General features: G+C 48.1%; 3 protein-coding genes across 5 annotated transcripts; 1 reads left to right on the top strand and 2 right to left on the bottom strand.

Moving 5' to 3' along the window:
- Positions 1-64: 64 nt before the first annotated feature.
- On the top strand, positions 65-5,926 carry sec23ip (SEC23 interacting protein). Of its 2 annotated transcripts, none has more exons than XM_041067595.2 (18): positions 65-304; positions 778-1,295; positions 1,439-1,646; positions 1,747-1,940; positions 2,014-2,103; positions 2,193-2,313; positions 2,592-2,681; positions 2,757-2,898; positions 3,091-3,299; positions 3,394-3,473; positions 3,656-3,826; positions 3,924-4,019; positions 4,116-4,280; positions 4,368-4,523; positions 4,607-4,709; positions 4,928-5,110; positions 5,191-5,353; positions 5,524-5,926. In XM_041067595.2, exons 1-18 carry the CDS (start codon positions 172-174, stop codon positions 5,603-5,605), a joined length of 2,904 nt encoding a protein of 967 aa, XP_040923529.1. In that variant the 5' UTR covers positions 65-171; the 3' UTR covers positions 5,606-5,926. The 2 variants fall into 2 exon arrangements, with proteins under 2 accessions (XP_040923529.1, XP_028983637.1); XM_029127804.3 differs by having other exon boundaries at positions 70-304; positions 3,394-3,482.
- Positions 5,863-11,099, bottom strand: csgalnact2 (chondroitin sulfate N-acetylgalactosaminyltransferase 2). 2 transcript variants are annotated; one of them, XM_029127806.3, is made up of 8 exons: positions 10,944-11,099; positions 8,721-9,543; positions 8,419-8,635; positions 8,210-8,311; positions 7,947-8,125; positions 7,741-7,835; positions 7,583-7,664; positions 5,863-7,495 (listed from the first exon to the last, which is right to left on the bottom strand). In XM_029127806.3, the coding sequence occupies exons 2-8, from the start codon at positions 9,370-9,372 to the stop codon at positions 7,203-7,205; spliced, it is 1,620 nt and encodes a 539-aa protein (XP_028983639.1). In that variant the 5' UTR covers positions 9,373-9,543; positions 10,944-11,099; the 3' UTR covers positions 5,863-7,202. The 2 variants fall into 2 exon arrangements, with proteins under 2 accessions (XP_028983639.1, XP_028983640.1); XM_029127807.3 differs by lacking the exon at positions 10,944-11,099 and adding an exon at positions 9,771-9,875.
- Positions 11,100-12,116: 1,017 nt separating this feature from the next.
- On the bottom strand, positions 12,117-26,790 carry ret (ret proto-oncogene receptor tyrosine kinase). Its single transcript, XM_029175743.3, has 20 exons — positions 26,534-26,790; positions 19,378-19,623; positions 18,864-19,157; positions 18,544-18,782; positions 18,272-18,467; positions 17,993-18,192; positions 17,502-17,784; positions 17,281-17,412; positions 16,938-17,048; positions 16,722-16,835; positions 16,397-16,641; positions 16,172-16,319; positions 15,956-16,063; positions 15,470-15,684; positions 15,259-15,381; positions 15,107-15,177; positions 14,822-14,959; positions 14,583-14,682; positions 13,892-14,039; positions 12,117-13,080 (listed from the first exon to the last, which is right to left on the bottom strand). Exons 1-20 carry the CDS (start codon positions 26,613-26,615, stop codon positions 12,923-12,925), a joined length of 3,351 nt encoding a protein of 1,116 aa, XP_029031576.1. The 5' UTR covers positions 26,616-26,790; the 3' UTR covers positions 12,117-12,922.
- Between the last annotated feature and the right edge of the window lie 798 nt (positions 26,791-27,588).

Here is a 27,588-nt window from a genome sequence, read left to right on the forward strand (position 1 = left end):
CATTTTAGTAGATCTGTAAAGCATCTGCAGCATATGTATCGCACCATTACTAGCTGTTCAGCTGCTGATTATGTTTTAGAGATCATCAAAATAAACGGCCACGGAAATCCTATTTGAGTGAGTGCAGCGTTTGCCTGCTCCGGTAGTGGCTACGTGTAAATCTAGGGGAAAATGGCAGATAGAAGAACTAACAATGTTCCAAACACTGGAGCAAATTTATTGTTCAGCGCTGCTCCGGAGTTTAACTTCAACTTGCCCTTCATACCAGTGAGTCAGGCCACTGGTCCGGCGGTGTTGTCAGGAGGTGAGATGACGTACCGGCGGAGGATACTTAGACGTTTACAATCGTTAGCAGGCTCGCTAGCTAGCTAACCTAGCCGGGGTCACTGCTGCTGTCAGCTCAAATGATATTGCTTTAAAAAATAAATAAGAAATAAGCAACGTTTCAGATGTATGCTCCGCTGTCAGGCCTTCTTTAGTGATATATTATGCTCATGCCTTTCATTATCTGACTTGTTATTATGAGATTCACTGCTAATTGGCTTAACCATATTATCAATCAGATTATTGTTTAAAGTGTAATTTCTACATCGATCTACCAATAAACAGGTAAATCAAAGACACTTTGTCCATTGAAGAGTTAACTTTGGACTTTTGGAGAGAGTGCTGGTCCTTCTCTAGTGATGAAGAAGATCGATTTAGCCTCATCTATCAAAGTGCTTAGAGTGTTCATTGCACCGCTATGTGTTGACCTGTGAAACCATATTGCCGTCCCAGACGATTCTGCTGATGTTGGTGAAGAAGACAGCTTCCTTGGGCAGACCTCTGTGAATGGACCACCCCGCTCTACATTTAACTACTTCTCAAGCCCTGCAGCCAGCAGCGATCCATTTGCCTCAATCGGCCAGTCGTCATGCCCTTCGCCTTCTCTGTCGGCACCGCAGATGACATCAGGCTCCGTTTCTGTTCCCAGCAGTGTTAGCATGGCTCCACCTCCGCTCGCACCTATGGGCTCTCAAATGAACCCTGCTCCTGCCCTTCCAGCATTTGGCAGTGGAGTTTATCAGAGCCCCGTGGGACGCCACACTCCTCCCCCGACCACAATGACCCCACCACCTCCCCAGATGCAGCCACAGACTCATAACCCGTACCGACACACCCCCATCAGCAGCAGAGCGAGTCCCTATATCCCCGCCCCGGAGATGATGGCGCCAACGCTCGCACCTCAGCAGAATCCTTACTCCCTCAACTCTCCACCACAGACGTTCCAGATGTCAGGACCTGCATTCACAAAGGTAGATATCAGCTTTTACAGTTTCTCTGATTAACTCGTTAAGGAAATGAACCAGTTGTGTAATTCAATTGCAACCGGCAAAATATTGAAAAATCATTCAATCAATCAATTTTTAAAATAAGCTTTCTTTTTTTCCCTCATCAGCCTCCTCCTACACAAATCCAAGCGCCTCCACCTCCAGCCAGCACTGCTGGAGCAATAGTTCCCACAAGCCCCATGATGCCATACAACTACAATGTTTATGAAGCTGTTCAGCCTCACTGGTTTTACTGTAAGCAGGTGGAGTCAAAGAGTGTTTGGCTTCCATTCAGCATTATTGACTCAATTCAGCTGGAGGAGACCTACAATTCAGGTATAATGATACACAATCCATTTTGTGTCCAGAGTATCTTAAACAGATAACCATGACAGTATTATTTGCTCTAATGCCTCTCTCCCTTTGATTCTTGTAGTTCAGCCAGACCCAGAAAGTGTGATTGTACGTACTGATGGAGGGCGTTATGATGTGCAGCTCTACGATCGCATGAGAAATGCAGTATACTGGGAGGAGGAGCAAACGGAGGTCCGGCGCTGCACCTGGTTCTACAAAGGGGACACGGATAGTCGTTTTATCCCATATTCCGAGGAGTTTAGTGACAAGCTGGAGGTTTGTCTTACTTCTGCATCTATGAGACTGTTTTCATCAAGGTCTTGAACTCTAACTTGGAGTTCATTGACAGGCAGAGTACAAGAAAGCTGTCTCTACTAACCAGTGGCACCGTAGACTGGAGTTTCCATCAGGAGAGACCATTGTTATGCACAATCCAAAGGTAAACCATTGACTGATAAGTGTGACCATATTGAATTAATCCTATTGGTTTGACTTCTTGAGTTCTGACGATCGTCTTTATCTGTGTAGGTGATAGTGCAGTTTCAGCCTTCCTCCCTACCAGATGAGTGGGGCACAACACAGGATGGTCAGACCAGGCCCAGAGTGGTGAAAAGGGGGATCGATGATGACCATGATGAAGTGCCTGATGGTAGTGAAGCACCTCTACTCTAGTTTAGTACAAGTGAAAAATACAACATGCTACAACACACTTTGAACGCAACAACTCAACTCACAAAAATAGATTTTCAGGATAAAATCAAATGAGACACTTCAAAGAATGATGGAGTAAATCAAAATCTGTTTTAGTACAAAGTAATACTAATACAGACAGAATATTACTTAAGTCAGGAATTTAACCAGTAGTTATAAGATAGCTTAGGTTCACATTAAGATGCAAACAGGGCAGTGACGCTACTTATTCTTCAGGTGAGCACTCCAAAGTGGATCATCTTGTGTTCATGGTTCATGGAATTGGTCCAGTGTGTGACCTGAGGTTTAGGAGCATGGTCGAGTGTGGTGAGTGCCGAGCAGTCAACCAGTTTCAGTTTTTGTGTTGATCTTATTTATTAAACTATGAAACCTTGCTTTCAGTGGACGATTTCCGTAACGTGTCGCTAAAGCTGCTGCACAGTCACTTTAAGAAATCGCTGGATGAGCAAGGCATAAGCAGGGTGGAGTTCCTGCCCGTCCAGTGGCACACAGCGCTCCACGGAGATGCCACAGGAGTGGACAGGTGAGGAGCAGCTGATTCACGGTCCCAGTGAAGCATCATACCACTGAATTTAGCAGCGAGATGTTGAACTTCACAAAGCCATCAAATGACATTGAATAAAGACTCCAAACACGCCTCTCAGATGAACTAAATCCAGTTTTAATGGGGTGACCAAATGAACTAACTGAGATGTTGCTGTATTTCTCTTTACAGGAGAATAAAGACGATCACCCTGCCCAGCATTGGACGATTGCGTCACTTTACCAATGAGACGTTGCTCGATGTGCTTTTCTACAACAGCCCCACTTACTGCCAGACCATCATGGACACAGTTGCTCAAGAGATTAACAGACTTTATGCTCTGTTTATGAAGAGGAACCCAGACTACAGCGGTAGCATGTCAGTGGCTGGACACAGCTTGGGTAATCATCCAGTTTGCTGTGGATTTCAGCACCACTGGTTTACATTGTATTCAGTTGTTCAACTGAATTGTCACGTTTCCTTGTTGGCTTGCAGGTTCCCTGATTCTTTTTGACTTGCTGTCAAATCAGAAGAATGCACTGACCGTGCCACTCATGCCTGCGGCTAACGGAGAGGTTGAGCAGGTTATAAACTTGTTGACCTGTATACTTAAAGTCTAGACTCGGTCTCCTCCCCTGATAATCAATTGAAAACCGTCATATTTGAGTTTATTGCTAACTATTGATTTTGGTTCGTTGCCATAGCAGTGTACATGGTTAATCATATGCAAATAATATTAAGATGCTTCTTATTTCAGGGGGCAGCGACAGTTACTCAGAGAGATAAAGCTGTCACTCCTCCAGCTGTTGAAGTGGAGACCAAGGAAGATGAGGAGGAGTTTGAGGACCTTTCTGCCATATTGGAACATCTGGGACTATCTGAGTACAAGAGGACCTTCGATGAGGAGAAGATTGACATAGAATCATTTGTAAGAACAAAAAGCTCACTGCTTTTTTTTTTTTTTTATAAAAATTATTTGGAGTCTTGTTTTACTGTATCTTTTACTGTGTCTGTCATTCGTTCAGCTCATGTGCACAGTTGACGACCTGAAAGAGATGGAAATTCCTTTGGGCCCCAGGAAAAAGATATCCAAGTTTGTTAGAGAGAGGGTAAATAAGCAGGTATGCTTCCCTTACCAGTGCCTGTGAGGGCTGCAAACAAAGGGATGGCGACGTTTACTTAAAGGGCGATTGTCTCTGTGGTTTTTGTGTATGCAGGCTGCACGTCAGGCAGCCCAGGAGCAGAAAGCAGAAGTGAAGGAGCTCAGTCCGGCTGCAGCTCCAGCGCCACCAGCGGAGTCATCCGCAAAGAAGCTTCCTGCGGGTGCCTCCTTTTCCTCCATCCACGTCGACTACAATTACTTCGAAGTTGGTACTGGACAGGTAAGTGTGGCTTAAAATACAAGCAGGGCGCGTTTAGGTTCCACACATTACTCAACCCTGCAACGCTGTTCATGTTTTGTCCTGCAGGTGTCAGTGGTCTACCACACTCTAGACTTCGAGCCAGTGAATTTCTTCGCCTTGGGTTCTCCCATTGGCATGTTCCTAACAGTCCGAGGAATGGAGAAGATTGAAGAAACCTACCAGCTGCCAACATGCAAGGGATTCTTTAATATCTACCATCCGGTACTCACAAATAACCCTCTTTACTGCACAGTCTGTACAACACTATAAATCAGTAATTAAATAGTGACTGCTATTGTTTTCAGCTGGACCCAGTGGCATACAGGATCGAGCCCATGATAATTCCAGACTTGGAGTTGAAGCCAGTTTTGATTCCTCATCATAAGGGGAGAAAGAGGCTTCATCTCGGTATGACTCACTTCTTTCTATGATAAATGACTGTCATCAGTACATATCGCTTATCAGTATTACTAAATCCTGACACAGTTCCATGTCTAGTTTTGTCATGGGAAAAGAAAACTCAAATTATTTATCGTCACACGGAGTGACGGAGCAGATTGTGGTTCTAAAAGACGTTGTGTAACAGCGTTTTCATGTAGAGGAATAACTGAATGTCTGTTGTTCAGAACTGAAGGAGAGTCTCTCCAGGATGGGCTCTGACCTGAAGCATGGCTTCATCAGCTCCTTGAGGAGCGCCTGGCAGACACTCAACGACTTCGCCCGTGCGCACACGTCGTCTGCTCAGCTTCAGGCCCAGCTCGCCATTGTGGCCAATCAAATCGAAGAGCAAGAGAAGGAAGTGCAAGAAGGCGAGTTTCTGTCATCGTTGAGTCATCGCAAGTTATTTCTGCGTCATATAAATGACCCTGGTTGTTTTGGTCTGACGCAGAGCATAAGGTTTCTGAGAGCCCTGAGCCACAAAAAGAAGAGGAGCCTCAAGTGAAGGTCGGGATGTTGAACGGTGGGAATCGCATTGACTACGTGTTGCAAGAGAAGCCCATCGAGAGTTTCAACGAGTACCTGTTTGCCCTCCAGAGTCATCTCTGCTACTGGTAGAACTGGCCTCATTTACTTCTGAAATATAACAATTTAATACTCAGGGTTCTGTTACTGTGCCTGCTGCCTTCTTTGTAATAATCACACCTACACCTGTGTTTCCTACTGATAAAATGTCTGCTGTGATAAGACCTGTAGACTGACCCAACGTCTGTCTTGTTTTAAGGGAATCTGAAGACACAGCGCTGCTCATTCTCAAAGAGATCTACAAGAGCATGGGGATCCACCCGGAAAACCTAGCCCATTAATGAAGCACCAGGAAGTCACATGTCTGGTTCATTAAGTTTGATGATACTCCTATTTTTTAAGCTTATTTTCTATTCATGTACTTTATTGTATTCAGATGAGTAATACAGCTGTATTATGCCATTTGTCTTAAATTAAGAAGCAAATGAGTTAGAATATTAAATAACTGGTTTGATAATACATTTTTATAGTATAAATTATAAGTGAAGTTCACTGAAAACATGTATCATCAAATCAAACGTTAACAGTGGAAATGACATGGTAGCCTTTGATAAGTTTTATTTCATGGCCAAAATTTAAAAATAAACCATTTCCTCCCACAAGCTGTGTGTGAACCGTTACTTACTGCTGAGGAAGACACGTAACGTTTGTCCTTCAACGTAAGGAGAGTCAAAAACTATCTACAGAAAAGGTGTTATTTGCAAAGTTATTGATTTGAAAAAGAATACAGTACAGGAATGAGACGCAAGTATTACCTGCTTTCATAGTGAGACAAACAAAGCGCTTCCTTCCTGCTCTACGAACATGTTCACGGCTTTAGCATTAGGCCTCTACTCTACGACGCCGCTCCCCAGCTGTGCTCATTATGAGACGCAATCCAATGAACAAGCCCACAGCTACAAAACCTCTCAGAAGAATCCGCTCAACGTTTTACATCACTTTAAGCATGTAGGCACGTGCGACAGAAGGGTACAACAGAAGAACGCTAAAGTATTTACAAAAGTGGAACATTCAATCTCAGTCGAATATTGGGAATCTGAGAGCGACTCATTGAGCGGAAATGACAAGTCTGTTATTTCAACATTAATACTGGTCGACAGACCTGATCTCATGCTAGAAGCAGATCTTTGCTCCTGGTTTCACTGGAGCAACATGCTGATGATTCTGATCCCATCAAAGCAGTCATCATCAACAGCGAAGGAAGGCGGTCACCGTCCTGAAAGGTCCCTTTTACCCTCACACACACTCACAACACAACTCCAACTTTATACACACACTTTGACAAAGCTGAGGAAGTAAAAACGTTCAGGTTTATATCGTGTCAAAAAACATTTCTTTAACTTCTATTGTGAGAAAGTGCAACGTTGCAAATTATTCATCAACAGCTAATACTTAGTTTTAAAGTTAAGACATATTAGCCTTCAGTTGCTGTTCCAAACTCTTCAAACATGAACACTGGTTGTATTTCACAACCTTCAGTATATTGTTCTGGAATGCAGGACCATGTGAAACAGCTGGAAACCACTGGTGAGGATGCTCACCACTGACTGGTAGTTACGCAGCAGAGAAGACAAGGAACTAGCTGCTTCGTAGCAGGTAACATGGTTAAACAAAGCGAACTGCATGCTAACTCAAATATTTCAATGCAGGTTACTCATGACAGATTTGATCATTTGGTTTTGTTTGCTACTGCTGTAGCTCTTCTAAGAGTGGAACCATGTTGTGAAGTTTCACATCGATCAATGTGCTTTTCGTACATTCATTTGTCTACAGCTGTGCAGTGAAATGCAGAAAGACCCACGTAAACACGTCTTTGTTGTGGCGCCGCCGGCGCCTCACAGTCTTCACGTCGGTACGACAACAGGCAACTGGGGGCGCTCAGTCCTCAGTCTTGCTCTGCGTCTTGAAGGCCTGCTTGCGTAGGTGAGACTCGATCTCCTCGCGGAAAACCAGCATGCCCAGGTGGGAGTGGGAGGCCTCGTTCATGGCTTTGGACTGGATGCACATGCGGTACTGCTCCGGCGTCAGCTCGTCCGCGCACTGCTTCTCGTGCCACAGGTGGAAGAGACCCGACACGGGCGTTCGGATCACTATCAGGTCACTTCGAAGGTATTTCCTGTACAGGTGGACGTCTTCTACCCCCCAGCCTTTGACTTCCAGATCGAATCCTCCTACAAACACGCAAATCGCTTGTAAGACAGCAATAACCAGGAACAAGTACACGAAACATAAAGTTACACAAGTGCATCTGCGCTTACCAATATTCAAGAAGTCTGAACGGTACTGACACGTCATTCCAAAGCCAAAATCTCTCCAGAATCCAGCATCTTTTTTGTGAATCTGTTTGAAATAAATATTGTAATCAGTAAATGCTTAAACATCACAGATCGGCTGGGGAACTATTTTCAGTTCTTACCAGCTGAAGTTCAATGGGTGGAGCCAGCTCCGCGTTTCCATAGACTATGGCAGGATTGTACAGACTGAACACCACTGGATAGAAGACCTTCTTATCTACAGAAGAATAAAGATAAGATATAATAAAAAAGTGTGGTTTATTTACTGAGACTTTAAAATACTACTAAGTAAATAAAATAGCAATCAAGACTGAGATATCGCATGTACTTGGAGCAGTGTGCAGACGGCAGGTGTTAAGGAACTCCAGTGTAAAATGGATGTCAACATCACAAAAAAACATTAGGACGTCGCCTCTCTTCCACTCATGGGCGCCAATGTCCAGACCCCGACCACGTGAAAACTCCTCATCTACCGGGATCAGGGTATAATTGGAGAAGCTCTCCTCCCTGAAAAACAACATAAAACAGATTTTAATTCTCAAAAAGCACCTAGCACAAAAAACACAGTTTATTCTTTGCAGACACACAAACCTGGACATTTTTTCCAACGATGCCTTCACTTCCTGTAGGCCGTCCTGCCCAAAATAAACCACTGTCAGATATACTCTTCTGTCCTGCTGTATGCACACCTCCCTGGAAACATTTACACACATTAGGTTTCTCATATTCAATACAATCACACACTGTACGTTTGCACATGGAAATTGTGAAAACTGGGTCGTGTTCTGATTCATTCTTACCTGAAGTTGTGTAAGAACTGTGAGAAAGTTTCTACTCTGCCTGCCAGCGGCACAATGATGTTAATGATTATTCCTGATGTTTCTATCGATGTGCTCCTGACTTTCAGTAAGGGACCGAACGGCCTGAAAAGCGTGACATGACGGAAACTACTGGAATCCTCTTTGGCAAAGAAGAGCTCGTAAAGCGTCCCTTTGTCCCTCTCTGTCCTGTACAGTCCTGCGAAATGAAACAATATCAGAAAAATTATTATGCTTGAACAAAAGGTGCCGTAATAATTCGTCAGTAAGAGTCTGGCTCTCGCCTTCAGTGAAGTGGCCCTCGGTGTAAGTCTGTCGCTGCATTGGCACGTCATCCTCCACCCCATCCTCCTCATCTGGGTTGTTGATGATGTCCAGCGCGGCCTCAATGACCTCCACCAGCTCGTCCCTGCGGTCTTTGCGGACGGGTTTCTCCTCTGGGTGCCTCGTGAGTCCCATCTCCAGCTGATACACCTTGGACGACGTGAAGCTCTCGAAGGGCACCAGGGCATACTCGCTGGGCAGGCGCGCCCCTGTGTTGACCTCAGCCTTGTCAATCTGAGAGTGCAGGTACTCCAGCAGGTCCCCGGGTTCCTGGTCTTTCGTTTCATCCGGACCCCTCACCCCAGGGACCTCCTTCTTATCCTGCAGGAGCTTCAGCTTCTCGCCCATTTCCTGCAGCTCCTGCTTCAGCTGGGCGATCTGGCGTTTGAGACTGGCAGCGCGGTTCAGGTGGCGCTCCTCCTGCTCCTGCAGTAGGGCCTGGTAGTACTCCTTTCCATAAGGCTCCCCTGGTAGACCAGGGAGATCCACACTAACGTCTGCTGGAGGGGTGCACTCCAGCAGGTAGGCAAACAGCAGCAGCACCAGCAGCAGGAAGAGGCCCAGGAACAGCCAGCGGACCCGGCCCTGGAACGGCAACCCGCGCCGGGGCATCACGCTTGCATACAGGCTATAATCGGAAAGTCTGCATCCTCCTTCCCCGCTGATCACATTATTTGGCACTGGATTTGCAGAGCATCTCAGAGATCTGAGGTGTCATTTTAATGTGGAGGTCTCGTTAGTGTGTTCATACATTTGCTCTGTGTAGGTCCATGCGGTGGTCACCTGAGAAAAATCACAAAAATCCACAATGAGACATCAGGTCGTTGCTGCACAGGGAGCTTTTCTGATTCATGTGATTAGCATAGTCAGACAATAACATCTGATGAGACAACCCTGTGTTAACGCAACGCGTTATTTCTTTTAACACGGTCTGGAGTCTTTTCAGCTTCTAATCGGGTTCGACGGGTCAATCACCATCAACAAACAGAGACATAGATTATTCTCTACACCTGGACTGTCCTCGCTAGCAGTGGCTAGCTCCCAGCTAAACAGCAGAACAGAGAAGTGGAGGTCGACGAACTCATCAGCTTACGCTGAGCCGAAGAACGACTTCCGGTATGACTTTTCACAATAAAAGCACAGCGTTTCTAAAACACTTGAAACCTGCAACATTAAAGAATTAATTGTGTTTCTGCTCATCTTGTGGCTCACAGGTCTGGGTTTTAAATTACTTAGTTTCCACATCAGGCATGAAAGCTTGAGCCTTAAACACCTAATCCCACCACACGCTGCGCACACTTGGTTTTCAAAAGGTCACGCAGTCAAATCTACAGCTGCCGACATCAGTTCCTTTCCTGGCACCCAGGATAAGTTTTAACTTGTAAATCTGACTCAAGACATGTATAATGAAACGCAGCAAGCAAAAAGTCTAAGGGGCCACAGATGGAAAACCACAACCATGATGTGTAGGAAATTAGTCACAAATATCAACCAGTTCTTTGTTATTCAACTTCTAAAGTGAAACCACAGTTAAGAAAAATAGTGGGACAAACAGGATATTACTGCTACATTGATCCTGCTGATTTATTATGGGTTAGGTTTCACTTCACACTCTCACTGACAACTCTTCTTTGTCCTGTTTCTGAAGGATGACGATAAATGCAGCACTTCACTCACAGCACTAATTACAGGCTACAAATTTATCCAGCAACAGGGACACATAAATCCAGTCAGTCAATTGACTTGGAACGTGCAATCTGACTTACAGGGATGGTCATTGTTTTGTCATAACATGTTTTATGAACAGAAAAGACATCACATCTGTGACGTGTTAGAAACTACTGTAAATAAATAAGATTCGGTTTGAGACACATCAATTGTGTTGACAACATATGTGCCACGGAGACTATTACAGTGGCCGTCAAACCTAACTATACACATTTATTATAACCTTTATAGTCACAGCTATTAAAGACATAACAATGAAAAGTAATTAACATTCTGTCCTTGAAGACGTCGAGCCCACAATTGACAAGAAAGTTTATTTTGAAATGTCCAACCCGGATATTGCTACCGCTGTGCATTGGACTTGGCAACGTTCGGCGCTCCACTAAGCATTCATTAATTCGATGACCGCTGCACAGCCAGCTATAGTTCAATGTTTGGAAAACGCTTTTACTCACATATTCCAGTCCTTGGCCATTCCTGTACGTGCTTGTTGGTGCGGGCTTGGTGGGAAACCAGCGGCAGCGCACAGCCTCTGCTTCAAAATGCCACGGAGCAGACAGAAAAGAGTGTCTGAGTACACTTCCGGTAAAATGAGAACCAATGGGAGTGAATGTCGTCATCAAACACGTTGAGTAGACTTTGTTCACAATAAGAGCATTCATTATTGTCATAATTACTATTATCATTATAATTATTATCATTGTTCATCATTGTTGTTGTTGTTTGTCCATTTTATATATCTCTGTTATGCAAATACTTCTTATCTTCTTATCTGAGATTATACATTTGCTGGCATCACTCAATTGAATTATCAGTGAGTACAGGGCTGTAACTCGATACAGATCAATTGTTTGATGTGCAAACAAGGGATATCTGTGATTATCACTATGCAACATAGAGCAAACCAGGAAACGTTCCCATGATTTTCTATTTTTAGTTGTTCCTTTATTTACTGATTTCCTGCCTTAGTTCCCCCTATGAAGTGGGACGATTTTAGTGTCTATCTCAGCAACAGGATGTATGAGGACACAGTGATACCGTGACTTGTTATCATTCTGCTCTGTGATGTTGTTATAGGGTTTCATTTACAAGGGACTTGACACAGAGCCTTTTAAAAGTTTCATGTGTGGTTGTAAAAGGCTCATAAATATTACACACCTGGATTTAAATACTGATAATAGAACATACAAGTAAGTTGTAAAATGTATTTTGCTTTTACATCTTACGAGCTCCAGTTTTACTGAAAGTCAAATATCTGTGTCTAAAACCTCAAAAGTGTAACATTTATCGGATCTTTGCTTACAGACAAAACCAGAGAAAAAACAGATGCGAGGCTTAGTAGAAGGTAAACACAAATATTTGCCTGCAAGACTTTGCTTCTATACTGTACATGAGATGTCGTCTTTGGTCCAACGCTTCCAAAGCCATCACTGTGAATGTTTCATAACGATGAAGACATAAACATTTGTGCAAGCTGTTCACAATGAACAATTCATATCTGGAGTCTAAACAACGTGTTGTGATATTATAACAGCTAATTAATGTCAACCATCAATCACAGGCTGCGTTATTAAAAAGCAACCACATCACTGTCCGACTTACTGTAGGAGACACGGGGTCAACAGACATACTGCACATTTTTAATGTTTATTATTAATTGGAACATAATCAAATCATAGCATAATGATAACACTCAATAGTTTACATAATCATGGGTTTTCCACCACGTTTGCCATTACAGTGAATCAAAACATCAGCTGTAGTCGGACACAGGACGTAGTCACAATCTACATTACAGCTCATGTCTTTACACCAGAGTTTAACTCGTTAGTTGATATCGTTCATGTATAAAAAAGAAAGTAAGAACAAAAGCAGGAAAACCGCTCGCTGAACATGTCTGCGTTACTTTCTTTGGCAAAAACAGTTTTGAAACATCTCGTGGGAGAAACAGAAAGTGGGTGTCTGACATTTGGAGCGGCGCCGCCCTCTAAGGTAGAAACTTGCATCTTTAGAACAAAGTCGGCATTTTGCTTTCGTCCACTCGGCCCCAGCTGTCTACAACAGGTGATGATGCGGACGTTCCCTTTAATTCCCAGGCTGGAACACGATCTTCCCAGTCGTTGTATTAATAATCGGAGGCTATTGTAGAAGCGGCACAGGCACTTAAAAGACATTGACACTGACATACAATCTGGTACAATAGTCATGCAGTGATACAACTTGGCCGACAGGAGCCATGAGGTAATAATTAACATAGTGACGAGCTGAATGAAGCTTGGTCTGTGTCGTTCCAGCCAGAAAAAAAAAGACTCTGAACTCCCCGTGCAACAGAAATAAAAGGGAACCAACTTTAGCATCAGATTGTATTTGTACAGTCTCATAGAAATATACACATCTACCAATTAGTCATCTTTTCTACAGTGGTGCTTTGTCTTTAGCTATCAAGCTTGTCCACAGCTTTTGGGGGTGAAGGCAAAGCCATCCAGTTTGCATAAACACTATCATTGGCATATCTTGTAAAGACTGGATTAGTGGCATCATGTCTGCTGAGCGGTACCGGGCTCTTCTCGGGCCAGTTGGGGTATGACATGCCTAAAAACGAGAACACATCATTTTTCTGCACTCAGTAAAAGGCAAACAGCGTGCAGACAGTAAGGCTCTCGAGTCACACTCTGCAGTGAGACCCGGCTCCCAGCGACGCAAAGCTGCGCGTTCGCAAATGAAGACGACACGTGGAGCGTTTACTGGCGGTTTGTGAGATGTTTAAGGCTACGGCGCCGCCCGCGTACTGGAGCGACGCTCTCACTGCGCAACGCTGCAGACGCACGACAAGTAACCGGTTCAACACGTCACTTGAGAGCTGCATCAAAAGCCTTACTGTGTCTCTGTTCATCATTGTGGAGACCGTACAGAGTAACGGCTAGCAGACGAGACAATCAGGAGTTCAAACCACAGTGAGTGACTGAGGACCTGTTTCAAATGTGACACACTGTTTCTGCCGACGCAAACCAATGATGAAATGACCACAATGGGTGTGTCGTGAAATGACAACGTGAACTATGTACAGAGAAAATGCAGATGGCGCACACGCACGGGAGGTGCAATATAAATTGGAATGAAGATAGTCGATATTTACAAAATGGGGTATTTTTGGTCAACATTCATGTACATTCGAAGCAGGTCCAGATTAAACAGAAACCGTCAAGACACAAGTTCTTTTTTTTTTTTTTTTCCTCTCACTGAGCCTCTCATTTACGATGAAATGGGAGACGCGTCATAAGGCATGCCCAGGTCACAGTCACACACGCTCCACTACAGAGAAGCCAATCACAGCCTGCCAAAAAAGAGAGCTTGTGTTGTGTGTCCTGTTTCTAAAATCTAGTAAATGCGTGGGAGATTCTACCATAGAGCTTGTTTTCAATCCATGTGGAGGGGAGGGTTCGAGGGACAGGGGCGCTATTACAGTCCACTAGTGGCGTGTCCTCTTCGGAGAGCGCGTCGTCGTACAGCAGGGCGTCGGCCGGCGTGGACGCCGCCAGGTCCAGGTAGTCCTGCGAGAGCAGACCAGGGGTTGGTTAGGCAGGTCGCTAACTTGTCATCGCATTTCTACTCATTGGCCTTCGCCTTGCCTTCGATAAGGCCGTGAACCAGCCTGTTGCCGGGTGTCTGCATTCCCTTGGATGCTCTATGTTTAGCCTGACCTTAGCAGCGGGGGCCCGACGGCCACGCTCTGTGATTACGCTGCCTCCAAGTCTGCCTTTTGTTCCTCAAACACTAATTATGGTATGTAAAGCATGCGGGAAGCGTGACAGATATTTCAGTAGAGCAGGAGCAGTGTGTGTGTGTGTGTGTGTGTGTGTGTGTGTGTGTGTGCGTGTGCGTGTGAACACAAGCCAACAGTGCATGTCGTCCAGCAAAAACAGCAAAGTGCTCATTCTGGTATAGATGCAAATCTAAAGGCAGTGGGAAACTAAAGACTCCAACCTTCTGCCTGTCATTACTAAAGCTTCTTAAAATTGCTCCAGCTCCAGGAAGAGGCTGATTCAACTCTGTATGACGGAGATGTCTGAATGCGCCGCGTGGCGTCACCATACCCGACTCTTCACCATCATCTTTTCCAGCTCTTTGCTGATGTCGGAGAACGTCGGCCTCTTGTCTGCTTCTTGTTTCCAGCATCGAAGCATGAGGTTATACCTGCGGAGCATGAGCACAAGTGTGATTTACGCGTCCCGGCGGGGCGCTTTTCCGGAACGCTTGCCAAAATGTACTGGAGGGGAGTCATGAGAGTCAGCCGGGACGACTGGATGCTGCGGAGTGACCGAGCGGAGCTCACATTTCCTCGGAGCAGTTCTCCGGCCTCTCCATCCTGTAGCCCGTCTTGAGGAGGTTGAAGAGGCGTTCGGGGGCGATGCCGGGGTATGGATTCCCCCCCAGTGTCACTATCTCCCACAGCAGCACACCGAAGGACCAGCTGGAGGAGAACGCACGAGGTTACAGTACAGCAACATTTGATTTGTGTGATTAACACATCACAGGGAAATGCAGGGGAAAGTCTATTTGATATGTCATTGACTTTATATAAGACTTATTTAATAAATGGTTTGATTATTGGACTCACACGTCACTTTGTGTTGTGTAAATGTGATCAAACAAGGACTCTATCGCCATCCATTTAACAGGAATACGGCCCTGGAAAACAGAAGCGTTGTTTATCATTTATAATATTGTACATTGACAAAAATAGCTTTTTTCCGGGATCGATTTTCTCACCTTGCTCCTCTTAACGTAAGAGTCCTCCTCGTACACGTCTCTGGAAAGGCCAAAGTCGGAGATCTTCATCTTCCGGCCTTCGGCCACCAGGACGTTCCGCGCCGCGAGGTCCCTGTGGACGAGCTGTGGGAGCGAAACACTCACGTCAGGGCGTTCGCCGCAAATATGAGCTGTAGCAGCAGCACGCGGGCGTCCCCTCATTCTGCTCTACCTTCATCTCGGCCAGATACTGCATGCCCCTGGAGATCTGCCACGCGAACGAGATCAGGTCCCCCATGGTGAGCGCCCTGTCGTCCGGGTTCTCCAGGTAGCTGGAGTTCCTGTTGGCGTCCCGCCCCATGTAGCTCGGGCCCACTTTCCGACTCTCGCGCAGGAAGTTGCGAAGCGAGCCGTACTTGGCATATTCCACGATCAGATACAAAGGGCCTATTGAGGGACACGCACGGCGTCAGCAAACAAACTCTGGGAGTGTGTGTGTGTGTGTGTGTGTGTGTGTGTGTGTGTGTGTGTGTGTGTGTGTGTGTGTGTGTGTGTGCGTGCGTGTGTGTGCCTGCGTGCGTGCGTGTGCGTGCGTGTGTGTGTGTGTGCGTGCGTGCGTGCGTGTGTGCGTGCGTGTGTGCGTGCGTGCGTGCGTGCGTGCGTGTGTGTGTGTGTGTGTGTGTGCGTGTGCATGCATACGTGTGTGGTCTGGTCTTACCGTCCTGGCTGCAGGCTCCGTACATCTTTATGACGTGCGGATGGTTGACTTGCTTCAGCAGAGTGAACTCTGACAGCAGGTCACGCAGCTCGCTGTGCGAGGCGTTTTCTGGGGCGGAGGGAAACCAGAGATCATAATGCTGAAACCATCCGCGTCCTCACACTTCATATATCACCCAGTTCCAGACGCGCCGGGCCTTCGCCTGGCGCCTCTTACCTTTAAGCATTTTCACAGCCACCGTGGTGTAACCTGCTTTTCCCTTCAGCCTGAAAGCCGTAGCCTTGACAACCTTCCCAAACTCTCCTTCCCCTAAGGTCTTGCCAAGAACAAGGTTTTTACGGGGAAACTCCCACTTTGGATCCTCCTGCAGAAGCAAAGTGACGTTTTCTGAAGCCCCCGGTGAACAATCCGGACAGAAATAGAGAGAGCGAAGCAGCTTACGGGAATCTTGAAGGTGTCGGTCTCGATGGATTCCTGGGAGCCTCGGCGCACGTTGTTGGCGGGGAAGCTGATGGGGTAGGCCTGAGCCGGCCGGCGGAACGTCATCTCTGCGGAGGCGATGGGGGGCTTCGGGGAGTTCTTGTGGTAGCGGTGGATGAAGTAGGAGGACAGGAGGATGGAGAGCACGAAGGAGAGGAGCAGAGCGGTGGCGATGATGGTCTTGCACACGTCGTCGCACATCACCTCTGGGAGAGTTGGGTGACGGCCGGTGAGATTCATTTCCCGCAATCTGAGCTCCACGATTGTGCCGTTTGGGACAACTCACCCTCGACGTCCTCCTTTTCGCAGAAGCACTTCTCGGAGTAGCAGTAGCAGGTCCCATAGCCGGCCTGGATGCCGTTCCTCAGGCCTCGCTCATGGCCGCCAGTCACAGTTTCCTCTTCAGGGGCCGGACGTGCACATCAAATCATTATCAGGCTTTTATAGTAAACAGAGTGCGATTCAAACCCATGAATGAGTGTGGGAGGAGACGCGCTGTTACTTGTGCAGTCTTGTGGGCATATCGATACATCCTTGCTCTCCACTGCATCACAGAAGCTGTCTGGGCAGGTGCGCAGGTCCGGAGAGCAGGTTGAGTAATCTTCAGATATCCCTGAAATAAGAACCAGAAGGGAAAAGAAGATGGTGAGAGGAATATTGTAAACCACATCTCTTTTATTGCCGAATGGACCTGATCTAGACCTCTGGTTCCTCTATTTCACCTCTGAGGGAAACATGTTCCCTCACGGCCCCATTTGGTTCTAATGTGGTTCCTAATGAGCTCATAATTAATAAGCACATGGTTCGGTGGTGTTAAAACCCACCCAGCATTAAATGGAACCTACCCTTCTCCACGCCTTGCCTCCACTGGCATCTGCCCGTGGTCGCTCCCAGGCCCCGGACCGGCTCGCATTCCCCTCGCCGTCGGTTTAAGGCGCAGGACGGGAACTGCTGGCTCTCCTGAGCGGCCCTGTGCGCTGCGTCAACCACAACCACACACAACCAACGCTTGAGCCACTGAAAACCGTGAGCGGGCTCCACCCGGCCCGGTCTGTTCCTGCCTCACCTTCGCCCTCCAGCCGGACGTGAACGTGCGCGCTGGCCTCCAGCTGCGCGTGCTCCTCCCTGACCACCACCACGTACTGCAGGTCCTGGCACTCGGGCCTAAGCAGAGCCCCCGAGTCGTTCACGTAGAGCAGCGCCCACATCTCGTCCGGAGCCTGGGCGACGCTTATGGCTGCGTGGCAGGCCTGCGCGTCGGCGGACGCGTTCCTATCCGGCACCTCCAGTCGGTACGTGACACGGACGCCGTCCAACTGCTGGCAGTTTTCCACGCAGACTCTGCCGACCTTCGTTAAATGGGGAAAAGATGAAACTAAACGTCTGAATAGGCTTTACAGGCTGCGGTCAATAAAGTCCACCAGCAGGGGGCAGTGTTGCTGCGTTTCTACCATTCGCTGGAGCCCGACCAGTATTCCCAGTGACCCTGTGGGCATGTGGACGCCCGCTGATGGTTGATTTGCCTACGGCAGCACACCAAACTGGGACTTCACGTACCTGCGCGTAGTCGGAAGCTCTGCGCGACAGCGAGAACCCGTGCGTGACGTTAGCGAAGCGGATGTCGACCGGCAGGACGGTGACGTTGAAGTGCAGCAGCACCGTCGCCTCCAGGCCCGGATAGGTGGTGTCGTTGACCAGGAAGTCCAGCTGCACGCTGCGATTCTCAGTCACCCACAGGTTTCTCTTCAGGACGAGCTCTAAGTAGAAGGAATGAAATCGTCAACGTTGGCTCCCACACAGCAGCCGGTTGCGTCCGGTGGCCTTTGGGCTCCTTACGGTAGTCGCGGACAGTCTCTCGAATGCCTCCGTGGGCTGCTGTTGTTTCACTGAAGGTGGATTTTATATCAAATGTGTCCTTCACCCACGGGTCGCTGCTGAGCAACGTCCCCACGTACTTGTTGTGGCTCTGGTCAATGGGGTAAATGGGCGTCAAGTCCCGGTCGAACACAGACACGGACCCAAAAGTTCCGCCCTGGAAACGAGGAGGGAGAAAGTGAGGCACCGGACCCTGATGTGTCTACAGACCCGCGGGGTTCTGGTCGTCCCACCTTGGTCCGGTTGAAGCTGATGATGACGTCCGCGGTGTCCGTCCCGTTCACGTACGGCGCGTTGTCGTCCTCGTCGTTGACGAACACGTCCAGGGACGTCTCCATCTTGGTGATGAGCGTCTCCGTTCGGACCGTGCAGACCAGCAGCAGCCTGTAGCGCTCGCTCTCCTCTCGGTCCAGCCGGGCCGTCACCACCAGCTCCGCGGTGCTGCCGTTGACGGCGAACGGCACCGGGGTTTCTGGGAAAGCAGGAAGGAAACACATGAGGCCCCGTGTCAGATGTGAGAGGGAAGATGAGTGAGCTCCTCATTGAGTCGAACCTGATTCCACGTTGTAGGAGACGGTGTAGTTTGGGCACACGTTGGTTCTGGTGAGCCGGCGCAGTTGCCGTATGGGCCCTGGGAACCTGTTCTCCATGATGTGCGGGTTGGACGTGTCCCTGTGGGGGAAGCACAGCTCCTTCAGGTCCGTCTGGGCGCACTGCGGCAGCGTGGCGTTGACGAAGTCCAGCGTGATCCGAGCGGAGACCCTGGGAACGCACGGGGCCTTCCTGGAGAAGTTGGACAGCGCCACAGCCTGCAGGTGCAGCTTCTTCACGGACCACGAGTGTTGATCTGAGCCAGAACACAAACAAAAGAAGGCTTTTTGATGACGGGGCTCTTTTTGCCCTTATGTAATTACATTATCATCCCGGGGGCTGGGACCTGGAGCCAGAGCCATAAAGCATCGTTAGTATGCAAAGAGCACAAACGCCAGGGAGCTAATCTTCTCTGGCGTGCACACGGATCCCTGGCAGTGAAGCAGGAATGTGCATTACGTCTGTCCTCGACTCACTGAGCAGGGCGAAGTCGCTCTCCTCCAGGGACTTGTTTAAGGACAGCACTCCGGTGAGGACGTCCAGGTGGAACCAGGAGCTGTAGACCAGGCGCCTGAAGGAGCTGCCCCAGCACAGGTAGAAGTGCGGCCGCTCCGCGCTGGAGTTCAGCACGGCGTGCAGCTGCAGGACGGCCGTGCCCGCCGGCTGGCCCACGTGCACCGTCTCCGTGTACTCATTCTGGGGGAAGCTCATGCCTGCCGCTCCTGGGGACACGGAGGAACCAGATGTTCAGATGACACGGCGGCGACGAGGCCTGAGGTTGCTGCTCTGTCACTGACCAGGACCGCGCACGCATCTGCTGCTGGACACAATACCCGGCAGCTGGATGGAAATGAACACATGCGCGGAACATGACAGGTTCCCTTTCTTTCCTCTCAGATCAGCCTTTCATCTTCCCCGGTAGCGGAAATTGAAAGTGGGGCTCAAATGACACTTATGCAGCTCTTTTAATGAATTTCTCACGCGGTCAATAACGTGGTTTCCAATTCTCCTTGTGTTCACCTTGACTAGTTTAATTACAAGGGATAACATGATATGGAGGAGAAATGAATCACCACCTGCCATAGGGTGCTGTGTGTGTGTGTGTGGGGGGGTAGACCATAAAGAAGCTATAGCTGCTTGCTCTTTACAGGAAAGTGGAGATGCGCGTGTGCATCCTGTAATTATATCCCTGTTGTGTTCCTCTTTGACGACGGTAGGCGACCATTTAGGAAACACACTAATGTCATTAGCAGACAGCACAACTAGATTTTCTATTTCTGTTGGTGCAGTTGAGGCCTCGGCTCTGGTTTCAGACATTGATTTAATTTTGCGGGTCTTGGATGACAGGAGGCCGAGCTGATGGATAAAATGTGGCCGTCCTCTCTGAGGAGGGGGGGGGGGGTCACTGACAGAGGCTGCGGCCTTTTCATTAGATGCAAAAACAAACAGTGCTTGCTGCTGGATTGTAATGGAGGTGTGTGTGTGTGTGGGGTGGGGGGTGGGGGGGTCGCCTTCACCACTGGTAGCATTTAGCATTGTAGTGATGGCTTTTTTTCTGATTTACTGCATCTCTTCTACTACTTAACACAGCAAAGTTGGAGGCAGAAGCAAATTGGTTTAACATGGATGTTTTATGAATGTGATGTTTTATGCGTGGAAAGGCAGGAAGCGATACTAAAACTGTGTAACGCGAGCAGCTCTCCGTCTGTGTGCTCAAAGTGCCCATTAGAGGGAGTCGCTATCACACGGACACAAACAAACAGGCCGCTTCCTTCTTCATGCACGCCTGACGCCTGTGCTGACCCCATAATAAAATAAGGCTTCTGCATTTCCACCCGGCTTGAAAACACTCCTTTCAATACAATTCATTTAACCCACACAGGTCTCAGGACGCCGGCGTGAATCACGCGGAGCAGATGACGGCAGCTCCAGCAAATCAAAAGTCGAGGGGCGACGCGTTAACGGGCGGCGGCCGAGCAGCGCTGCCTCTGGCTCCGGGCCACGTCGGCTGGACCCCCGGGCCACACAATACCTTTATATCATTCAAAACTCAATTTCTTTTCAGGACCGAAGCCAACAGAAAGCAAGCAGTTTATATCAAAACTAATTAATTGAATGGATCAAGCAGGCCTCTCCCAGCGAATGGCATCTTGGCCGTTCGCTGCCATGACGATGATTTTCCAAAGCATTACCTCATTACCTTCACCGAACGACGGACCAGAACGATGGAAATACAGATAGTAATGACATTTCACCTCTTATCACTGCGCCTGCGATTTAAATAGAAACCACGCACAGCGAGGTTTTCCGCCATAAGCTGCATTTGGAGCAGCTCCAATCTGCCCGAGCTCGAGCTGTGCAAACACGAGCATCACAAACAGACACTTTACTGCCTTTGCGCCGATAAAAGCGACGCAGCGCGGCCACGGCGTCACGTCTTCAAAAGCTGGAGTAAGTAATTTAGCAAACAGAGCCCGGGTTTGCACAGAGGGAGCCAATCAGTGTTTACAGTAGATACCATGTTCTGCTGAAGAGACGGTCGCTCCGCGTCGTCGTCTGAGCTAATTGCGACTGCTGTTTTGTCCTGCATTTCACCTGGTGAAGGACACAGAGGACAAAAGCGGATCACCACAAGGTCCGACGCCGCGAGCTCAGCCACAGACCGCAGCCCGTCTAGGACCGGTCGGAGCCGACGGGGTGGGACGTCCTCTCCGTCGTCCCAGACAAAGACAGAAACTCAATTAAGTCAATGCGGGCTGTGGCTGATAGATTTAGTAGCCATGAGCTCATGTGCTGGAGTCACCCACAGCCTTACTAATACACCTCAGTAGACCCCCCCCCCACGCAGGCGTCCTCGCCCAGCATCCTTGTCAACGGCCCGGTTGCTGTGCGACTTTCATCCATAATCGGAGCTGCTGCGGCGGGAGCCCAGACCGACGCCCTCTACTTCCCAAGGTCAATGTGCTTTTGCAGGAGGCGCTGGTAACGACCCATCGGAAGGGCAGCGTATCTGGCAGCAGGCCAATCAATAACCCCGCTAATCAACCACGATGCTGATTGTTTTCCACTGATGAGGCGGACGAGGGGGGGGGCGGCTGAGGGACGCGGGTGTCCCATCATCTGGGCTGCTTATAACACAAGTCCACTCGTTCTGCTGTGCTGCTCGTGGAAATATCGCAGCTCCCGTCGAGGGTTAACGTCGCAATTTGCCTCGTTCGATATCTCACACCGTCCATCATACGTTGCTAAGTAGGGAGCATTAAGGAGCCCGTTGTACAATAATGTAACTCCTCTGCTTCCACACAGGACTCCTGACGGGTCAGTCCACTAAAATGCTGCACATTGTGTCATTGTTGGACTGTTTCACCTACTGGATGTGCTCTAGATCCTGAGGCTCTCACAGCAAAGAATCACTGAGAACGAAGGAAAGCGGTTTCCCGTTGTGATGACACAGTCGTTACACCTTTCATCAGAGTAACATGACACCTGGTCTTAGTTGGGAGGAGGCAGTCAGGTGGATTTCCAGTTTACTGTGATGCATGCCGTAACATAATAATCAATTACCCCATAATGTAATCCCCCTTAGCCCTCAGCGCACACAAGAGCTGAGATGCAATGAACCACGGTCATCAGTCATCAAGTAATCTAATAGAACATCTCCCTGGGGTTTAACTACAAGCACAGATCCAGTTAGGGGCATTCCTCTGGGGGGTGACGGTGGCATCAAAAATTTAACATCCAGACTGAACAGTCATTAGGCCGCGTTGATAAAAACATCTCCGTTCTCATCAGAGCGGCGCTAAAAGCCCTCGGATGCAAAAATCAAGTCAAACCGATGGGATTTGAGCAATTAGCAAAGTTAGCTACTACAGGTTTTGTTCTATCAGTAGATGTTTGATGCTGAGTCAGGGCTTCTCCGCCAACATGTGGATAACTAGCACAGCTGTACAACCATCACTGTTCACGTCTTAACGAGATCGAGCTAATCCAGGATGATTTTCTTTTCCCAAAGAAACTGTGACATGCAAACAACACAGGGAGTCTGCAGCCGCGCTAGCAGCTCTGGAGGTGAATGTCCCCACGTGGCAACATGTTACTGTGATGATAAACAGGCCCAGGCCTCACTTTTTCCTAAACCATCATTTTGTTCCTATGCAAACACACCACTTACGAAAGAGAAGAAAGATGTCACAGATCTTTTGATTCTATCAAAAGGTTTGTTGTGTTTAAAGGCCGTGGGACTCTCCAGCGCTCCTCTATGCATTTTGGCATCATTCAATTTGATTTGCGATTTCAGTCGATGCACTAAAAAGATGCTGCGATGACTATTTGTCCTAATCGTCTCAGACTCGTTGCACCGTGTGCCACCACATCGGGTTTCACCGTGATCCAGTGGATTACACTATGGAAACAGAGGGAGGGGTGCTGCTTTATGGCAGAGAAGGGACGGTGCCGATCTCTCAGCGCGGATGGAAGTGAAGCTTTAAGAGTTTCTGGCAACAGCAGGTGGTGGAGAGCAGTGGAAAAATAATTCCCAACGTGTTTACCCACTTCACTAAAGTGAAGGATAAAACAAATGGACGCTGAAGGATGCCAGGGAGTGGCTGGAGGAGGAGGAGCAACATCTTTGGGATAAATAACAAAAGGGTTTATGGAAAAATACTGAACGTTCTGAAATATTACTTGAATTTAAGACGACTCCAAACTGGCAAACTTTGCACATTACGACTTGCAGGAACACACAGACTGAATGAGCCGAGCGTCCTTTGTTTTAAGCGGTGGGTCAGGAACAGCAAATGGAAAATAACTTGTCAAGACCCATGTGAAACAAGAGGCCTAAATGCCCCAGGGGCGAAATTTCAATCAATGTCTTCTTGTCCTTTCACCACAGCAAATTAGATTCAAGCCACGCATGAGAGGGAAGTGTGACCCCGAACTGACTAGTGGATGAGGGAAAGAGCTTTGACAGGTAGGAGCAGCGTCTCTGCTTCACCAGCAAAGGTTGGGACGTCCAGCAAAGACGGTGATGATGGACAGGAACACTCACTGAGCTCAGATGGGTCAATGGAGCTGTACAACAAATTCATCATCAATAAACTATTACATTTGTAACTTGAAGACTTTTGCTTCATTTCCTTGGGGCAGTTGGGGTACGTTGGGTCGAGGTACCAGAAACATGGAACCAAGATTTTATTTCTACCACAGACAGAAGCGCAATTTAATCTAAGCGATTAACGCTGCTGCAAACTACTTGTATCATGATGTTTTCCAATTGAACTAAGACAGACGTAGTGACAGGAAGAGTGGGAAATGTGATTGACAATCGCATCAATGGGCAACACAACACAGAAGCTTCACTAAATCATATAATGTAATAAGGAACTAAATCCAATAGCAGCATAAATCAAATGAGATTTATTGGTCTGGAGCTTCTCAAAAGCAAAGGTCGCTGCTGAAAATGCTTCAGGAAGGAAGCCGACGCCACCGCAGACGCAGCTTCCTCTGAGGGCAGGGGTCACCGCCGAGGCCGACCGCCCGCTTAGGGTTTTAAAGGTCAGAGGGGAAGACAGGGTCAAAGATACAGTAACAAGGTCACGGCGGACGACAAACGGATCGATGCTTTTATGTGAAAACATCTGGGGCCTCTGTTTTGTGGGAGTGATGGATAACACGGGCCCTTGTGTTAAGAGGACTCGGCTGATTTCAGTGAAGGCTTTTAAAAGGCTTTCACACACACACACACACACACACACACACACACACACACACACACACACACACACACACACACACACACACTGCTGATCAGCCCAACATCCTCTCTGCTCTTTGATCTAGAAGTAAAATATAAACCTGGATTCATTTCTGTGATTAAACAGCCAAAGTCTAAATCATACAAAAACGAGGACCAACCAAAGTGCTTCAGTGCCTTTAATCCTCAGACATCAGCAAAGAGGCACCAGCCACCAATTCATTCTAATTTATGTCTGGTAATGCTTCACTTAACTCGACTCCTAAGTGCAGGGCGACGTCGCAGCCACATTTAAAGATGCTGATTGTTCTTATGATGAGTGCTGACTGTCAGTTTCCTTTGTTTGATTAGCTCCTAACTAATCAATAACTCTGGACCTTTAAACAGCAACAAACACTCATTACTGCAACTTTTATTTTCTACTCTGATTCTAGCAAATTTTAAATGTCTTGAGTTCTGATGAACTCATTAGAGGTCACGCGGCACAAAAAGAGCAAAAAGAGCGTGATTCAATTACTGGAATATGAGCGCGGACACATTTTGATGATCTACAGCCTCAGAGCAGGAAATGGCTTTTATTATTAGTGACGTCAACAGTCACAACATCCTTCAAACGGCCAGATGAAATCAGAGACAGCTAAATCAATCTGATGTCGTTTTGAGGGCCGTTAACGTCCGAGCCGCGGTCTGAGCGGTGTGTGCACTCGCATAACAGGCCATTTTTCCCTACAGAAAACAAACAGCCCGTGTTTGCTCAGAGACAGGAGCAGCTGCTGCACACCTGCCTGCAGCGCGCTCCCGCCTCCCCTGCACCCGTGCAGGCCTTTGGTGGAAACAAACAGGCAGGTGAGAGCCAAAGGGTCTAATTTGGGTTTCATCGCCTAGTTAATTAAAAATCATGTCCTCGGCTCATGAAAACGTGCTGATCGAACGGCCTGCTGTGGAACAAAGAGACCTGAACGTAGGTGGGGTGTGACTGGAGCATCGTGTGCGATGGGAGTCACCCTTCTGTGCTCAGGCCTTCACTGGTCGCCCCAATAAAAATAAACAGGGTAATACGCATTTCATTAATCATTTTAACAGCGGAGCTAATATATGTTCACATCTCAATTTCACTAAAAGGCTGTAAGAATAATCTATATTTACATTCTCCCTGAGCAAAGACGTGGCATTAACCTCCATCACGACTAGTTTAAAGCCCAACCACATATTCAGGAATTACAAACAGTGGCCTAAATTGTATATAATGTATTTATATGTGTGTACATCCCATTACTGCACACTCCTGAGCAATGACAGTCACTTTAAATATAGAGCGCACGAGCACGGTGTTGGTACAGTTGGGCTGCGGGATTGGGAATGGGATTATAATATTATGATATATGAGAGGATCCGTTTGACTGAGCCATACCACGCATAGCGACCAGCAGCACAATGCAAGCGGGCTCGCTCCCCGCAGCGGCCCACGGCGCCGGCAGAGTGCTCGTGCCATTTGCCACACTTCTCGGAGAAGACCTCAAACTCACTCAGCTTCCAAAAACGTCGCAATTTGGGGAAAAGCAATTTGGCTTTTACGCACGAGCGGCCGAAACCTTGTGCCTTCGTCAGGTGCCATCCAGGCTTCGGCTCCAGTGACTCCGTCCGCAAACAGCGCTATCTGTCATTTTCACTTCTCTTCGGCTTTGATGCAGATAATCACGAACGGTTTGAATTTGAGGTGAAAAGACAGAAAAAGAACAGTTGCGCGCAGAATAAAACGAACCTTATTTTCTGCAGTAAGTTCCGCTCGTTTAAGACATTGTGTATTTCGGCAGAACAACCTTATTCAAAACACTTTCTTGCTTCATCTACGTCCAAATAGAGCAGAGGATGACGTTTACCTCCCAGCAGCGGCGGCAGCAGCAGCAGCAGCGGCGGCAGCATCGCCGCGATCCCTGGAGACAAACCACAACTTGGCCCCATATTCGCGAACCATAGGTGAAAGTTTCTCAGTGAGAACGCGATTCAAAAAAGTTCCTTTGCGCGAAGGCTGAAAATGAGGCGCGCGGCCATAAAATGAGCGAGGGCGACCACACACGAAAGAAACCAAGCAGCGCGCGTCCTCTGCGCACGGCCGCACGCGTAAAGTCCTCAGTGTCCCATAGACGGGCTGCTGTGCGCGGCGGCGGCGGCGGCTGCTGGGCTCACTGGCTGTCGGGGTGGTGGGGGGTGGAGGGGGGAGGAGGAGGAGGCTCTCTGCTCCACTACTCACTGCCCCGCTGCTTCCGCAGCAGCAGGCGGCCCAGCATCTACAGGAAATTTAAGAGCATCATTTAGCGGCAGGTCAGTCGTCTCATTAACGCTCTGCGGGTGGAATTATTAATTATTAGCGCCAGATGCGTAATGGCGCGCGTAAAGGCGCAGTCGCTGCTTTTTAACAGCAGATTGTTGCGCTCGAATTAGTTATTATAACTAACATGTTTATTGTCATGGTCTCACATCATCACAACACTCCTATTTATCATCATCTCGCCGTCAGACGCGTGCAGTGACTGTAGGACCAGCTGTGAGCAGGTCTCAGGACCGAGGCTGGGTCGCTGGGGCGATGCCGTGGAGCGATGCCTCGCTGCAGCCTCGGGGCAGGACACGAGGCGCTCGCGGAGCAGTCGCTCCCCAATCAATGGACTGAACCCGACGCTCTCTGGGACGCGGAGGGAGCAGCGGCGCTCCAGCAAGTTCCGCCAACGAAAGCGCACATCTCTAACGCTTTACTTTTCTCTGCAAAGACCATTTCTAAAAATAATGTTTATAAAATGCCATAAAAATTCGCAACCCTGGAGTAATACATGTAAAGATCAGACGTGTAAGTTCATAAAACATCCCAGTAACACAATTCTGGGTGATTCTAATTAGGGCAGGTTGACTGTAAACAGGTGTTACTGTCAGTGCATCAAGC

Source organism: Betta splendens, chromosome 15, assembly GCF_900634795.4.
Source record: "Betta splendens chromosome 15, fBetSpl5.4, whole genome shotgun sequence".
In the NCBI taxonomy this organism is placed as follows: Eukaryota; Metazoa; Chordata; class Actinopteri; order Anabantiformes; family Osphronemidae; genus Betta; species Betta splendens.

What these genes read in the sequence shown, in the direction of transcription:
- sec23ip (XM_029127804.3), top strand. Translation starts at nt 172, where the DNA reads ATGGCAGATAGAAGAACTAACAATGTTCCAAACACTGGAGCAAATTTA. An exon ending in GATGCCACAGGAGTGGACAG is followed by an intron (nt 2,899 to 3,090) that starts GTGAGGAGCAGC and finishes TTCTCTTTACAG; the next exon opens with GAGAATAAAGACGATCACCC. An exon ending in CAGAGTCATCTCTGCTACTG is followed by an intron (nt 5,354 to 5,523) that starts GTAGAACTGGCC and finishes TCTTGTTTTAAG; the next exon opens with GGAATCTGAAGACACAGCGC.
- csgalnact2 (XM_029127806.3), bottom strand. Translation starts at nt 9,372, where the DNA reads ATGCCCCGGCGCGGGTTGCCGTTCCAGGGCCGGGTCCGCTGGCTGTTC. An exon ending in TCGTTGGAAAAAATGTCCAG is followed by an intron (nt 8,126 to 8,209) that starts GTTTGTGTGTCT and finishes GTTGTTTTTCAG; the next exon opens with GGAGGAGAGCTTCTCCAATT. An exon ending in CCGTCTGCACACTGCTCCAA is followed by an intron (nt 7,836 to 7,946) that starts GTACATGCGATA and finishes ATTCTTCTGTAG; the next exon opens with ATAAGAAGGTCTTCTATCCA.
- ret (XM_029175743.3), bottom strand. Translation starts at nt 26,615, where the DNA reads ATGGGGCCAAGTTGTGGTTTGTCTCCAGGGATCGCGGCGATGCTGCCG. An exon ending in GAGCTTCCGACTACGCGCAG is followed by an intron (nt 17,785 to 17,992) that starts GTACGTGAAGTC and finishes CATTTAACGAAG; the next exon opens with GTCGGCAGAGTCTGCGTGGA. An exon ending in AGATGATGGTGAAGAGTCGG is followed by an intron (nt 14,040 to 14,582) that starts GTATGGTGACGC and finishes CTGCTCTCGCAG; the next exon opens with GACTACCTGGACCTGGCGGC.